The sequence below is a fragment of the Onychomys torridus genome, chromosome 12 (genome assembly GCF_903995425.1).
Source record: "Onychomys torridus chromosome 12, mOncTor1.1, whole genome shotgun sequence".
NCBI classification, from domain to species: Eukaryota; Metazoa; Chordata; class Mammalia; order Rodentia; family Cricetidae; genus Onychomys; species Onychomys torridus.
This window is the reverse complement of record NC_050454.1, coordinates 24214605-24229765: the sequence shown is the minus strand read 5'-3', so window position 1 is coordinate 24229765 and position 15161 is coordinate 24214605. Positions and strand designations below refer to the sequence as shown.

The window sequence follows — 15161 nt, the reverse complement described above, 5'->3', positions numbered from 1 at the left end:
AGGCTGAGGCAGGAGGACTAGCCACAACTTTGAGGCCAGTTTGGGGCTACATAGTGAGTTTTAGGCTAACCTGAGATACAAAATGAGAACAGTGAAGGGGTGGAGAGAAGAGACAGACAGACAGGCAGGCAGGCAGGCAGGCAGACAGAGGATGGTGTGAAAAGCAGAAGGTTCCCTTTTAAATACATTCTATTAATCTCCTTAAGGCTGGTCCTTCAGTTCTTTTTGCCATGATTTCACTTAGTTGCAAGTGTCTTCTGATGTGTTGTCCTGTAGGAAAAAGATACAAAACTCCAACATTCTATAGAAAGCATGCTGTGGAATAGTCCTTCTGTACAGTGTGAATATGTATTACTCTCATTAGTAGCCAGTCAGGCAATATAGGGCCAGACACAGAGGAATCTGGGAGGAGGAAGAGCAGAGTCAGAGAGGATGACACTATGCAAGCAGAACATGTAGAAAATGAGGTAACAAGCCATGAGCCATGTGGCAAAGCATAAATAAGAAATATGGAAGTTAGATAGTAACAGGCCTAAGCTACTGGCCAAGCATTTATAAGTAATATTAAGCATATTAAGCCTCTATGTCAGTTATTTGGGACAGAAAACTCCACCTAATGATGGAAGAAAACTAAGCCACCAGTGAATAATGAGCTGGTCAGCATTTGGGGAAAGGTTAATGTAGAGAAATTTGAAATCAATCAATCATAAACCAGATCGCTTTCTCCCACTATTCATCCTTTTGGTTTTAAGTAGAGGGACATCTCTGTCTCTTACCCTGTTGCACAAATACTGTTGCATGTACAAATGTTTGACCTCATCTCTCTTCATTATCTCCACCTCCACGTCACTTGGCTCTGCCTTTTCAAATTCTAATGACTTTGGAAGCTCCATGATGAACGTTAATGCCTTGGATGACCTAGACAGGGAGTCTCGTGTTGTCAGATCTCCTTCCTTTCCAGGAGACATTTTGAGGAACCCTAACCCTCCTCCACCTGTGCTAGCAGATCCTATCTGTTTGCTATCTGTCTTTTCATCCTGGCGTTTCTGTTGCTTTCTCTTAAATCTCAAGAGTGTTTCCTCATCATATTGAAATCTCCTTTCTGGGACTTCTTCTGGATACATCTGCGGGATCTGAGGAATGGAAATGTGCTTGGATGTGGGGATGGACATCTGAAGGTTCTTCAGTTCTTGTACCAGGCACTGGATTTCCTCAATGACAGCCAACTTAAGATCTCGAAGGGAAAGGATGCACTTGTTCATGTACCTCTTCTTTCCATGGGCCTGAAACAAGGGAGAGAAAGGAAGCAAATCACAACTGTGTCACAAAGGGCAGTCTGGGTGTCATGTACCTTTCATCTTCAGACTGGTGGGCCTAGGGAATGGCGAACATCTCTGCTCAGTGCTCTATTGTGTTTTTCTCTAGCTTTCAAGTGTCACCCATTAAGACTGGAGACCAGTCTGGATGTGACCTCTGAATTCCATTTCTTGCATTTGTTCCCTCCCCCTGGTTTGCAAGGTTGAGTTCCCTGTCCTTCGCCTCTTCAAGGAAGTCTCTCAGGAAGCCTTGTGCCTAGCTGGACACTCCATTATGGGAGAGGAAGGGCATTAACTAACTCCCTTTCCTAAAGGAAAATTTGAATCTTTTTTATTTTGATTCACCACGGCTGCCCACCTAGGACCTAACTATAAGTCATCCTGTTTTCATTCTGTATTTTGGCCACATGCTTTCCTGTGATACCTTTGTGATCATAATCCTAGACATCAGTATCACAACATCCCATGAGATCCCTTCTGTGGTTCTTTCTCCATTTATCTGAGCCAAAGCATACCTGCACATGTACTGCGTACATCCATGGCTTGTTCATTACCACCTCTGTCCTAAAAGTACCTCCCAGCACCTGACAGCACAGAACTCCCTGAGGCTGCTAGCCAGACTAAGCATTGCTTTGCATGAAATACAGTGTTTTTTAATAAAAGACCAAAAGAACTTAGTCAGGTAATCTTATAAAACTTATCTATATATTTACTTTGAAGAACCTACATATTATTAAGACAAGATCGAGATGTTCACCTACTTGAGATTAAGTCTTTAATAAAGAATTCAGACTTAGAATGAAAAGTCAGCATCGGCTATGTGTTGGAACCACCTTTGAAGTACCTAGAAGGCTGAGGATTAGACATACATGAACAAACATAATCATTCTAATGGCTACACAGCTCATTTCTTTGGGGAGCCCTGTGATAGTCTTAATAGTCAACTCAGCACACTCTGGAAGCATCTGGAAAGAGTCTCAGTGTTGGACTGTCTAGATCACGTTGGCCTGTGGGCACATCTGTGGGGGCTTGTCTTGCTTATGTTCATTGATATGAGGAGAACTGGCCCACTGGGGGTGGCACCATTTCTTGGTTTGTAGTCTTCCAATGTGCAGGAGTGGAGTAGATGAGCTGAGTTGTGAGGAGGCGTTGGTTGCTTTCAACTGCTGACATGCTGTGATTGCTGTTGTGAGTTCCCACTGCCTTGACGTCCCTGCTTGGATGGACTGTAACATGGAATTATGGGCTGAAATTAACCCTGTGCCACCCAAGTTGCTTTTTGTCAGGCCCTCACCATAGCAGCAGAAGTGACAGTAAGACAAGCCCTCTTTCTTTCTGGTTCTACAGATAACAAATTGAAAGTGTAGTAGTAACTGACTGTTCTTGGTGCTGGGATGAAAAGCAATTTAGGAGAAAAAAAAAGGTGTGTATTGTTTCAAGGTTTGCATTGTTTCATAGCTGGGAAGTCTTGGTAGCAGGAACTTAGGGTAGTTAGTCATGTTGTGTCCACTGTTGGGAAGCAGGGAACAATGAAAGCTTGAGATCAGTCAATCTGGAACCCAAGCCAAGGGAATGGTGCCGCCTACTATTAGGATGGGTTTTCTCACCTCAGTTCATCAAGTTGATCACAGCATGGTCCCAAGGCCAACCTAATCTAAATAATCTCGCAATATGTACCTAGAAGCTTGTCTCCTACTGATTCCAGATCTCATCAGCTTGAAAAATCAATGCTATTACATAGCTGAAGGGATGGATGGAAGATATGTGATTAAAAAAAAACATTTAATACTGTAGTGATCTTACAATGGCCATGACAACAAGTACTCACTGATTCTGAACATTCCATTAACTGTATAAGGTTATTATCATATTGTATTACTTGATATTAATACCCTTAACAGATGAGATAATTCAGACTTAGGAGATTTATATGAACAGAAAGATCCACACTGCTAGTAAGTACCAGCAACGCAGAAATAGTCTCCATCCTGCTGGTGTTCAGAACAGTGTGCTGAGATGCTATATGGGGGCTGCTTTAATGCAGTGCATTTCAGTATGATAGAGCTAAATTTATTCTTGATGCCACAGCTGTCTATCTCTATGGAGACTGAATTTCAGGCCAAGCGGCCTGGGCTAAAGTTGTTGCCTGACATATGTGAGGCATTGAGATTGATTCCCAGCACCGCAAAAAATAAAAAACAAAATAAAGAGGAAAGGAAAGAAAGAAGGAAGGAGAGAGATGAATTCTAGCTTGGATGACTAATAAGTTATAGTGGCATAAAATATAGATTATGAGATATGAAAATATAGGCAATAGCTAGTTAAACAACTTCAGATGGACTTAGAATAAAAATTGTAGCCAGGTGGTGGTGGCACAAGCCTTTTATCCCAGCACTTGGGAGACAGAGGGAGGTGGATCTCATCTCTATGAGTTCAAGGCCAGCATGGTCTATAGAGTGAGTTCCAGGACAGCCAGGACTGTTACACAGAGAAACTCTCTCAAATTATATTGTGGTCAAAAGGCTAGAAAAATGGGTCAGCAGCAAAAATCATTTGCTGCTCTTGCAGAGGGCCCAGGTTTGGTTCCCTACACCTACATGGGGCCTCATAAACATCACTAACCCCAGTTCCAGGGGATCTGACATCCTCTTCTGGCTTCCACAAGCACTAGGCATGCATGTGGTGTGCATACATACATTCAAGGAAAACACTCATACATATAAAACAAAAAAAATTTTTTTTAAAGAAAGTACAAAGGTCTCTTTTAAAAAATGTTTGGTCAGGGCTGGAGAGATGGCTTGGCAGTTAAGAGCATGAGCTGCTCCTACAGAGGATCCAGGTTTGATTTCTGGCACCCACCACACACTCACGACCATCTGTAACTCTAATTTCAGAAAATCCAATGTCCTCATCTGGCTTCTGTGGTACACAGATATACATGCAGGTAAAACATCCTTACACATAAAATAAATAATGAGCTCATAAGAATATATGTCTGTAAATAATAAATAATACTAAGTTACCTTAGGCAAAATATAGCTAGAAAAATAATCTAAATGGACACTAATAAGATGTCCGAAATGTTGATTGTGACCAGAAGGATAAAGTTATGGTCTGTGGTCTTTCATTCGTGGATATTAACTAGCATGCCAAGATATCTATACCACTGGCATAAATAAATCTTTTGTGAAAAAGAAAAAGACATACCTTCTTCAGTATACTTTACTTCCATCTCTCAGACATAGCTGAAACACTCATATGCTATCAATGGGATATACATCTGGCACTTCAGTCAGTGTGATGCCCTGAACTGTGTACAACTGTGATGCCTGTACAAACACAGTAGGTGGCCAAGTAGCTAATCCTTCTTTAAAATAAAAAAGTAGTTAGATACTTTTGGAGCCTATAAGTGTGAAGAATCCATCATCTGTTGGTTGAAATGGTGCTGGAGGAATTAGAATCCCTCAGAAATGAAGGAATGAACAAGGAAGAAAAAAACATTTAATAAGAAACATGAGGATCAAAGTGTGATAAGCCACACTTCAGAAAACTCAGAGAGGAATGGGTTACTTGGATGGAAATTAGTTTCTGACAAAAGATGGAAGTATTGTAAAGAAAGTATTAAATGATGACAGTCTTCCTAACTGGCTAGTAGTCTGTGGCAGCCAGAAAACAAATCTACCGAGGATTTCACTGAATTTCAGAAGTTCAATGTGCATGAGACAGTACAGTACTTTTCCCCATAAAAATGCTATCAAGACAATATAATTAATGGGAAGGCTGGTTCTGCCATATGAGCTGATACATTCATAGACAAATCTCTAGTCCTCTCTGGGTCCCTGTCTTGCCATTTATAAAAAGAGGATGTAATCTAGACTCCTTTAAAAATCACTTTAAGCTCTAAATTTCTATGTTTATATACATTTGTGGGTCAACGAGATAAATGGGTGGTTGATCAGACTCAAGTTAACACCAGGGTGCTTGCTTTTCATCGCCATGGAGTCTGAAGGTTAAGTACCATTGTGTCAAGGTACCCCAGTTCCTCCTCCTTCTTGGCGGCATTTATCCTCATGTGCTCAGGTATCTTGTAGTCTGGGGCTGTCTTCAGATTAAAATCCCCCATGAACATTTGGGCTTCTTTGATGGCTTGAACATCTTTGGGGTCTTCATAGTCATCATCAGGCCTGCTCTTGTAACTATCAGAGAAACAGATAACTTAGACATAAATGTAACAACCAACTCTAAACGTGCCCTTGCTGCCTCCTCCCAGAATTCCATGCACACAACTGTAGAGAGGTACAAAAAGCAATGCCAAATCATCAGAGAAGCTGAAAATAGAATGGAAAACTACTAGCAAACCAGTTATATTGATACAGTTTGGGAATGCAGGGGAAAAAAGAACTAGAAAAATCTATAGCCCAGAATGCCTCATTCTGGGGGGTATGCTCCTCTGGAGGAGTCTATAAAAATTTTTGGACATTATTTTCTTGGTAGAGTCCCCAGGTAACAGGTGTGGAAAGTGAAATGGAACGCTAGACATATTTGGTAAAATTCATTAATGTGCTGTAAATGGATGCATCTTAGATTTCCCATCTCCACACAAACAAATCAGTGGCAGCTTCCATACCACCAAGACAAAAACGAAGAATTCTCTCAAAAGAAACTGAACTCCTGGCTTAGGAAGCTCTAAGGTATCACTGGGTATCCCTTGCAAGGTCTTTAATTGGGAATTTTCAACATTCCCCCCACCCCACAATCCTTGAAAGTGAAGTGTGCCAACTGGTACAGGTGTGTATTCTTGGCCTGCAGCCAACACTTTGTTTGAAGAGAAAAGCCCTTTGGGAACACATGGTTTAAACTAGCAGAGGAAGCCCATTCAATACATGTATTCATTGACAATCATTTGTTTGTGTGTGTGTGTGTGTGTGTGTGTGTGTGTGTGTGTGTATATATATATATATCTCAAAAAAATCAGTGTTGTTTTTGCAGCAAGGAATGGTCACAGGGGAAAAAAGAAGAAGGTGGCAGAGAACAGAAAACATGGCCCGTGACCATCCTCATGATGTAAGCAACTAGAAATTTGAACCAAAAAAAAACAATATGAAACAGCTCCATTCAGACACATAAACATCATCAAGAGACACAGAATATAGGTAATTATGAAACCAGTTCCTCAGAGAAATAAGATGAAGTACGTCTAGCCCCTGACTTTCAGCATGGAAGAAATCACTAGATTACAGAAGAAGCAGAATCAGGATCCGACTGACCCAAACATAACCCAGTGAGCTCACTAGTGGAGGAGACAGGGGAACCAAAGTAGCTCTGTCCTTGGTGGAAAGAATATAGAGCTATGTGAAATAACACTCTCTGAAATCTATGGGGCTCCCTTCAGTTTCGTGAATGAGTCCTCATCGATACATGTGTCATGTGAAGTAGGGTAGAACAGATCGTTGGAAATATATGGTTACTGGAAAGGTACAGACAAACAGCTGACAACCTATGCATACCTAGGGATAACTTGGTTTACTAGCTGAAAGACTATTGAATATGGAGCATAGTTAATAGCACTCTTGTCCTGGAGACCTGAACAACATGATTATTCACCTTACCCCCCTAGTCTGCCCTCACAGAGTGCTGTATTCAGCAGTGAAAAAAAGCACATTGTTTATCAAGCACACTTGAACTTTCAGACAGAATGCAGCACCGCAGCTGAATTTTCAACAGAGCTAACACAACTACTTTCTATTGACAGTGAGAGATTAAATAAGAAATCTAATCCAAAATCTAATTTTTAAAGCTTACACCTTTGAAAACCAAGCAGCAAATATCAAAGGGAAGCAGAAGTAATGGGGGAAAAAATCTCAAGGGATCAAAGACACATCTGATATTGAATGACAATGAGCATATATGCAAACTTATGCAACATGGTTAAGGAAGTTTAGAAGGAAATTTATACTTTACAGGCTTATGCTAGAAAAGGAGAAAGGTATGAAATCAAAGCTAACATATTGAAAGCTGCTGGTAGCAAAAGGCCACGGAAATATACAGCAGGTGACAACTAGTATTCAAAAGGTCACAAGGTCAGAGTCACAGGTTACCTACCAAGGTTACTAACACAAATACCTTAAGAAAAGCCTGCCAGTTCTTCACTTGTGCCCTCTCCTTCCGGTCCTAGACCTTGGAAGCTTGCATCACCATGGTAACAGCTCTGCTGCTTACCGTCTCTTCTAGGAAGGAGTCTCCTGTTAGAAACGTATACATAGTCCGACAGAAGAGGAGCTAAGAATAACAGCTGGAAGAAGCTGTTGACTCAGAGATGCAGCAGAGCAAAGAAGAGCAGAGAGATGGGGAAGCTTCCTTAGAACAATAAGGCGATGCACTGGCAGGGTGCAGTGTGCCTAGATGTATTCTTCTACCCTCAGATAAGTAGATTTCTTCACTTACGGCGGTCATTTCTTCCGTAGACTCAGGGAGAAGGCTCTTTGGGGCAGACACCCATAAAGTTTTCATTACTAACACACTTACTTTACATTGTAAGAAGAAAGAAAAAAAACCAATCAACGCTAAAACAAGGAAGGAAATCATTTTAAGATCAACAATGCAGGAAGTGGGCAATTACTTTAAAACCTATGAGCAAAAGTTAGTTTCTTGAATAATGCTAATAAGATTAGTAAATGATAACTTAGAATGGCCAAGAAAAATAAATTAGCAACCAAACGAAATTCCTGTAAACTAAAGGTAAGTGACTGAAACAAATACCAAAGAAGCCACCCCATAGCAACAATCTAGGTAAGAGACATCAATTCCTTAAAAGACACAGATTGCAAAAACTGACCCAAGGAGACATTTTTAAATCCAAAAAGCACTATCACAATACATAGTTTGAATTTCTACTTGAAGTCATCTTCCAGGAACACTACAAAATCAGGTGGTTTACTTATAACTTCTAACAAATGTACAGGAAAGTCAAAATGGTAGACCTACCCAAACACCTTCAAAAGGCAGAGTAGGAACAAACGCCTTTCAACGGCTTTTATGAAATCCATATTCCTTTCATAGCAACCCAGGAAACACATCTCACATACACACACACACACACACACACACACACACACACACATCAAAACTTTAAATAACATAGATATAAAGTTCTCAAAAATACTAGCAAACCAAACTGAGTATATTTTATGTCATAATATAGTAGGATCAGAAGCTTTAATCAAGAATTCTATTTTAATTTAACATTAGAAATTAGCTGGCGTTGATGATGCATGCCTTTAATCCCAGCACTCGGGAGGCAGAGCCAGGTGGATTTCTGTGAGTTTGAGGCCAGCCTGGTCTACAGAGTGAGTTCCAGGACAGACACCAAAACTACACAGAAAAACCCTGTCTTGAAAAAGAAAGAAAGAAAGAATCAATCAGTCAATCAATCAATTCAATCCAAATATCAACAAATAAAAGAAAGAAGGACATGATCATCTCAATGTACATATTAAAATCATTTTGACTAACACTAGAATTATTATGGTATTTTCATTTTTACACAAGAAAAGGTTTCCTACATTTTTTTAAAAGGCATTTTATTAAGCCAGAGGGATGGCTAAGTGGGTAAAGGTACTTGTTACCATGGCTGACAGCCCAAGTTCAGGCTCAGATCCCACATGGCAGTAGGAGATGACAACCCCCCAACCTCCTCTGACCTCTACATGTGCACTGTGTCATGTCCCCCATGTAGTAAATAAATAAATGTCAAAAGAGTGTTTGTAAAAATTACATTTTATAAAACTCAATACCCATTCTTAATTTTTAAAGCTAAGAATAAGCCTGACATTCTGGCCCTAACCTGGAATCCCAACCCTAAGATAAGAGGGTAGTATGAATTTAAGACCAGCCTGGGTCACATAGTAAAACAACATCTAAAGAAAGAAAGAATGAATGAATGAATGAATGAATGAAAAAGCTAGGCATGAAAAAAATTATTAAAATTAATGAAAAATTGCATTTAAAATCATGAAGTGGTTCTCCCTAATATTGGAAATAATTAAGAATGTCTATCCCCCCCCCCACCCCCCCCCCGCCAGACAGGGTTTCTCTGTGTAGCTTTGCGCCTTTCCTGGAACTCACTTTGGAGACCAGACTGGCCTCAAACTCACAGAGATCCACCTGCCTCTGCCTCCCGAGTGCTGGGATTCAAGGCGTGCGCCACCACCGCCCGCCTATTTCCATATTTTTAAGTAACATAGTGTAACATGTTCCAGACAATAAAGTGAACAAAAGTAAGAAATAAAAAGCAGGGTTGGGGATTTAGCTCAGTGGTAGAGTGCTTGCCTAGTGAACAAAAGAAAGAAATAAAAAGCAGGGTTGGGGATTTAGCTCAGTGGTAGAGTGCTTGCCTAGCAAGTGCAAGGCCCTGGGTTCAGGCCTCAGCTCCAGAAGAAAAGAAGAAAAGAAAAGAAACATCCAATAAAGAAAAAAGAAAAAAAGAAAGAAAAAGCAAAACCACTGCAAAGGCAGAATCAATCTTTATTGCAAAGTGACGTCAGCAAGATGGTAGAACATAAAGTTCTTGGCTCAGTAACACTGTGTAAGTAATAATTCACTTTCCCTCTGTGAGAAACCCTTCAGACAATCCAAGACTCCTGCACTGCAGGCAGATGTGAAACTGGTGTCAGTGAAGAGAAGAAAGTGACAGAGAACACCTCACCAGAGTCAGTCTCCAGGACCATGACTGAGGCCCAGCGTTCAGCCCTTTGCAGGGTAGAGAAGGGGTTAGTCTGCACTTGTTTTGCTAAGGGGCTCCACAGAGAGCCGCTTTCTCAGAGCCATAAAGCACCAATGTGGCTAGACTGTACAACCAGAGCTGCCAAAAGAATGAAGATGGAGACTCAGGCTTTGGAAGAAGACATTCTTTCCTTTGTCTAGCACATACTCAAGAGGCAAAAAAATTCCAGTTCCCACAATCTCCTTGGGGGTGTGGGGGAGGGGAGTGAGCTATGTTCTCCAGAGCCTCCTAAATAATTGGTACCTCTCTTGCCAGCTTTGGATCTCAAAATGAGAGAGAGAGAGAGAGAGAGAGAGAGAGAGAGAGAGAGAGAGAGAGAGGGAGGGAGAAAGAAAGAGAGAGAGAGAATTCCTCACTACAGCAACCTATTATATAAGAAATGCCAAATGGAATCCTTCAATTTGAAATGAAAGGACAATGAAAAGAAACATCATGGTACAAAGAAGTATGGGACGCACTTGTAATGGTAAATATATATAAATTTTAGTATTATAGAATGTGTGTATTAGTACTCTAATTACTCTAATGATGGGGAGTAAGTAAAACTTAAAGATGACTCTCAAAAATGACAGTAACTTAAATGGTAAAGATACATAATATTTAAGTAGATTTAAATGATGACAATAGTAATGTAAACTATGGGGGAAACTTCAGAGTAAATCACAGGAGATGGTTATGAGTACCTGCTGCACATCACAAGCAGAAGAGTTCATATCCCAGCACCCATGTGACGAGGCAGGTGTCCCACAGATGCCATGACTCTAGCTGCAAGGGATCCAACACTCTCTTCCAGCCTCCACAAGCACATGGGCATGCGCACTACAAACATACATGCACACACACACAGACATACACACTTCAATAAGTACACCTTAAAAATAGAGTCTTCAGATGCAGTTGAACTTAACTTGGTGTGATATTAAAATCGATTAAATAAGCTGGTTCAAAAATGGGCAAGAAGTTGAAGAGATGCTTCTCAGAAGATACGCAAATGCCCAACGGACATATTTTTGTTTTTGTTTTTTGTTTGTTTGTTTATTTTTGCCAGAGCTGAGAACCGAACCCAGGGCCTTGTACTTGCTAGGCAAGCACTCTACCACTGAGCTAAATCCCCAACTCCCAACGGGCATGTTTTAAGAAAGCAAAGAAGTCACCAGGTGTACAGGTTCATGCCTTTAATCCTAGCACTCAGGAAGCAGAGGCAAGTGGATCCCTGTAAGTTTGAGGCTAGCCTGGTCTACATAGGGAGTTCCAAGACAACCAGGGCTATGCAGAGAGAGAGAGTCTCAAAAAACAACAACAAAGTTCAACATTACTAGCCACTGGCAAAAATATAAATCTAAACCACAGCAAGACGTTCACTTCACAGCCTTAAGGGTGACTATGATCCAAATGCCAAAGAGCAAAAGCATTGGAGATGAGCAGAGAAATGAGGGCTCTTGTGCAGTCTAGTTTAATAAAAGAATAGCGTAGACAGAAGTTTCTCAGTCCTGCCTGGTCCTGCCAGGGCAGCAGCTGTTTTTACAAAATAATCATTCAGAGGCTTAATATTAATTACAAACTATTGGGTCTAATGGTTTAGGCTTCTTGCTAGCTAGCTCTTTCATCTTAAATCAACCCATTTCTATTAATCTATGCATTGCCACATGGCTGTGGCATTACTGGTCTGCTGGCATCTTGTTCCTTGGGCTGGATGGCATCTGCCCTGACTCTGCCCTTCTTCTCCTTATCTCTCTACTTGGATTTCCCACCTGGCTCTTTTCCTGCCTTACCATAGGCCAAAGTGGCTTTATTTATTAACCAATGGGAACAACATATATTCACAGCATCCAGAAAGACAGTCCCACAGCAGAATAGTACCACCCTAAGAGAACACAGAAGGAAAGTCACGCAAGAAAATGAAAACTACGAACTATTTTATTGCCCACCAATCTTATATCTGGGTACAATTGGCATCACATTCTCTATGATATTGTGAAAGAAAATAATTTATTAGCCCTTAAAAGTCATTCTGATGATACTAGCAAAATAGGCTTTTGGAAGCAGAAACTAAAGATTATAGGGATGCCAATGAAGCATACAACCACTTCAGAGTGAGGGCAACTGCTCCTTCACACCTCAGACATCCTGTCTGTAGTTTTGCTACTTCTTCATGCTAAGAAATGACTGTGTCAACAAAGGCAAAATTTATAAAGTTACATTCGCAGACCATATATTAGAAGTGTAAGATTATAGGTTAAACATGACTCACAGTTCATCCCACTCCTTTTTACGCTGCAGAATCTTGTGTTGGGCCTGTTCAGCTTTTTGTATAACTTTCTTTATTTTCTCGATTTGATTTCCTACCATGATTTCACTTAAGGTTCTAGGCCGAAATTGCTTCCCTTTTTCTATTACTGATTCTTCTTGTAGGGAAACACTTCCACCTGTACAAAGAATCACTTTTTCAATACTTTCAACACAGAAGAATAACTCCCAAATATTGTTTTCCATTTATACACACAAAAAAAAAGATCAAGAGAAAATATAGAAGCTACTTATCATGAATTTAACCCCCTGAGCACAGATGCTCCTTTACTTTTGATCCAGGTCATATCCTGATAAAACCACTGTAAATTGAAAAGGACTGATTTGAAAATGCATTTATTATACCTAGCCCATAGAATACCTACATTAGCTTACACAACAGTCAATGCCTATTCTATAGTAAGATGCTGAGTATCTCCTGTCATTTTTAAAATATTGTACTGACAGTGGAAAATAGAATGGCTGGGTGGCTGTACTTTCACACCATCACAGAGTTGAAAAATGTAAACTGAACAATCATTAAGTTGCCTACTATTTCTACTGTGAAAAATCAGAATAGAGACCTAAGTCACAAATATTGCTCTCAAGCATTTGTATTCAAAAGGTTGGCAAATAACAGCACAGTTCCCAAGAGGGGATAGAAAGACCGTGAGAGCCAGAGGATTAGAAAGTTTGCTATGAGGCTGTTTCTCCTAAGAATGTCAGAAGCTCCACCCATAAAGTCTCACCGTCATGACTGCCTAAACAGGGTGAACAAGGACAACAATAGACAGCCTAAGTGCATGGAGAAAAAGCGCAAGCCCTCAAGCCTACGTGAAGAACGACAGTCAACTAAGGAACATTGAGAGTGGGGGAAGTCGTCTTCTCCACAGACGAGCACACCAACTGGTTATCCAATACCACATGGTCAGCTCCGGAAATATACACACAAGTGACATTATACAGACTGAGAAGGTCAGCTTATGAACATATACACATATATGTACACACATACATATATGTATGTTACAATGAATGGAAAAAAAAAGAGGCCATGAGTTTGAAACTGAACAAGGAGGGGTATTGGGAGGGTGTGGCGAGAGGAAAGGAAAGGGAGAAATGATGTAATTATAATCTCAAAAAATAAAAGAAATTTACAAATACGATTACAGGGTTGAGGATTTACCCCAGTGGTAGAATGCTTGCCTAGCAAGCACAAGGCCCTGGGTTCAATCATCAGCTCAAATAATAATAATAATAATAATAATAATAATAATAATAATAATAGACCACTGGCAGACTGAAAAAACTGAAGAGTGGTGTTTATAATATTGCATTAGGGACAGGGGATTAATTGGCATATAATGTGAGTCTTAATTGGACATATACTGTGAAGCAGTATAACTAAGTGAAATGGTCTATGGCTAATTAAAACAAACAAAACTTCTCTTTTTGAGGAGAGGACAGGCCACTGCAGGATTCTCATGCTCTTGTAGAGAGCCCCACATCCAAACACATATGGGCACCACTAAATGGACTTAGTAGGTTATTTTTTAAGACATGATTGGGCAAGGGATTATATTTCATTTTACTCATATGTGAAATTCTCAAGAATAAAGGGAAAATTAAAAAACTAGTCAGAAAGCACTTAAAATGACGACTATAATTTTAAAACAATTGGCTTTATCAATGAATGAGTGTCTCATGAAGAATTACTCTCCATGTTCAACACACATATAGATACACACTTAGATATACATTAAAATAAATAATAATCCAGGTGTGATGGCACACATCTATAATCCCTGCACTTGGGAGGGGGAGGCAGAAGGAACAGGTGTCCAAGGCTAGCCTTGGCTATGAGTGAGTTTGAGGCTAGCCCAAGCTACAAAATACCCTGTCTCAAAACACAGAAATCAAAACAAAAAGTGCTATAAATACACAACTGAATTTTTTCAGCTATAAAGAAGAATGAAATTATGCTGTTGACAAAAAAAGGTGTAATTATGTTAAGTGAATTAAGTCAGTCTCAGACAGATAAACATCTTCCCTGACACACCTGCTAGCCTTCTGGAGAAAAGTCAGCCAAATGGTCAGCCCTGGAAACAGGGAATGCATGTACTATTTTCACACCTGCAATCTGTTTAAACCATGTTTTTGGAAAACAGTTTGAAATACAGTGTTTTAGCTCTACATTTTGGGGGGTGGGAGCCAGGAATATGGGGAGGGGGGAGGAACAGACTCTAAGGGAAAGCAGTGGCTTTCCACATTCTTAATCATGGTCTGAGAGTGGTTTGCCTTAGCAGCGTGCATCCAATAAGAAAACAGGCACTGCGCATGGGCGGAGAGCTCCTGTATGTAGTCTTAGTCTCAGAACCCTGCATGACCTGCGATGTTACCTATGCCACGGGAGAAGATCAAGGAAGAGTAAAGACAAACTTGGCTCCAGGCACTGAAGCAGGGTCAAAGTCCCTTCCTAGGAAAAGTCAAATCTGTTTTGAAATCTTCGCAATCTGGATGGAAAGCCTCTTGTCTGCTGGACGCCCACCTGTTTCTTTTACGCTCTCCTTCCTTCCAGGCCCTTCCTTTTCAAACCTCTCCAGCTTGCTCTGTCTCCTCTCCGACTGACTTGGTCGTTTTAATTTGGAGTACTTAGAGGGCTTCACCAGTCTGTAGGATGCTATCTGGTGTTCACTCTGGATGGCATAAACCACAACAGTATCACTTTCCAGTGGATCGTGAAATCTGAAAAAAATAAAATAAAACTGGCATTTGCA

The 15161-nt window shown here is 40.4% G+C and overlaps 1 protein-coding gene across 1 annotated transcript in view; it reads right to left on the bottom strand.

Moving 5' to 3' along the window:
• The window catches only part of Cfap44 (cilia and flagella associated protein 44), a 95043-nt gene that overhangs the window by 33494 nt on the left and 46388 nt on the right, over positions 1 to 15161 (bottom strand). The window contains exons 23-26 of the mRNA XM_036203287.1: positions 14933 to 15129; positions 12350 to 12524; positions 5335 to 5512; positions 777 to 1283 (exon numbers count right to left, since the gene is read on the bottom strand). Coding sequence (XP_036059180.1) covers positions 777 to 1283; positions 5335 to 5512; positions 12350 to 12524; positions 14933 to 15129 — 1057 coding nt within the window. The remainder of the gene's footprint in view (positions 1 to 776; positions 1284 to 5334; positions 5513 to 12349; positions 12525 to 14932; positions 15130 to 15161) is intronic.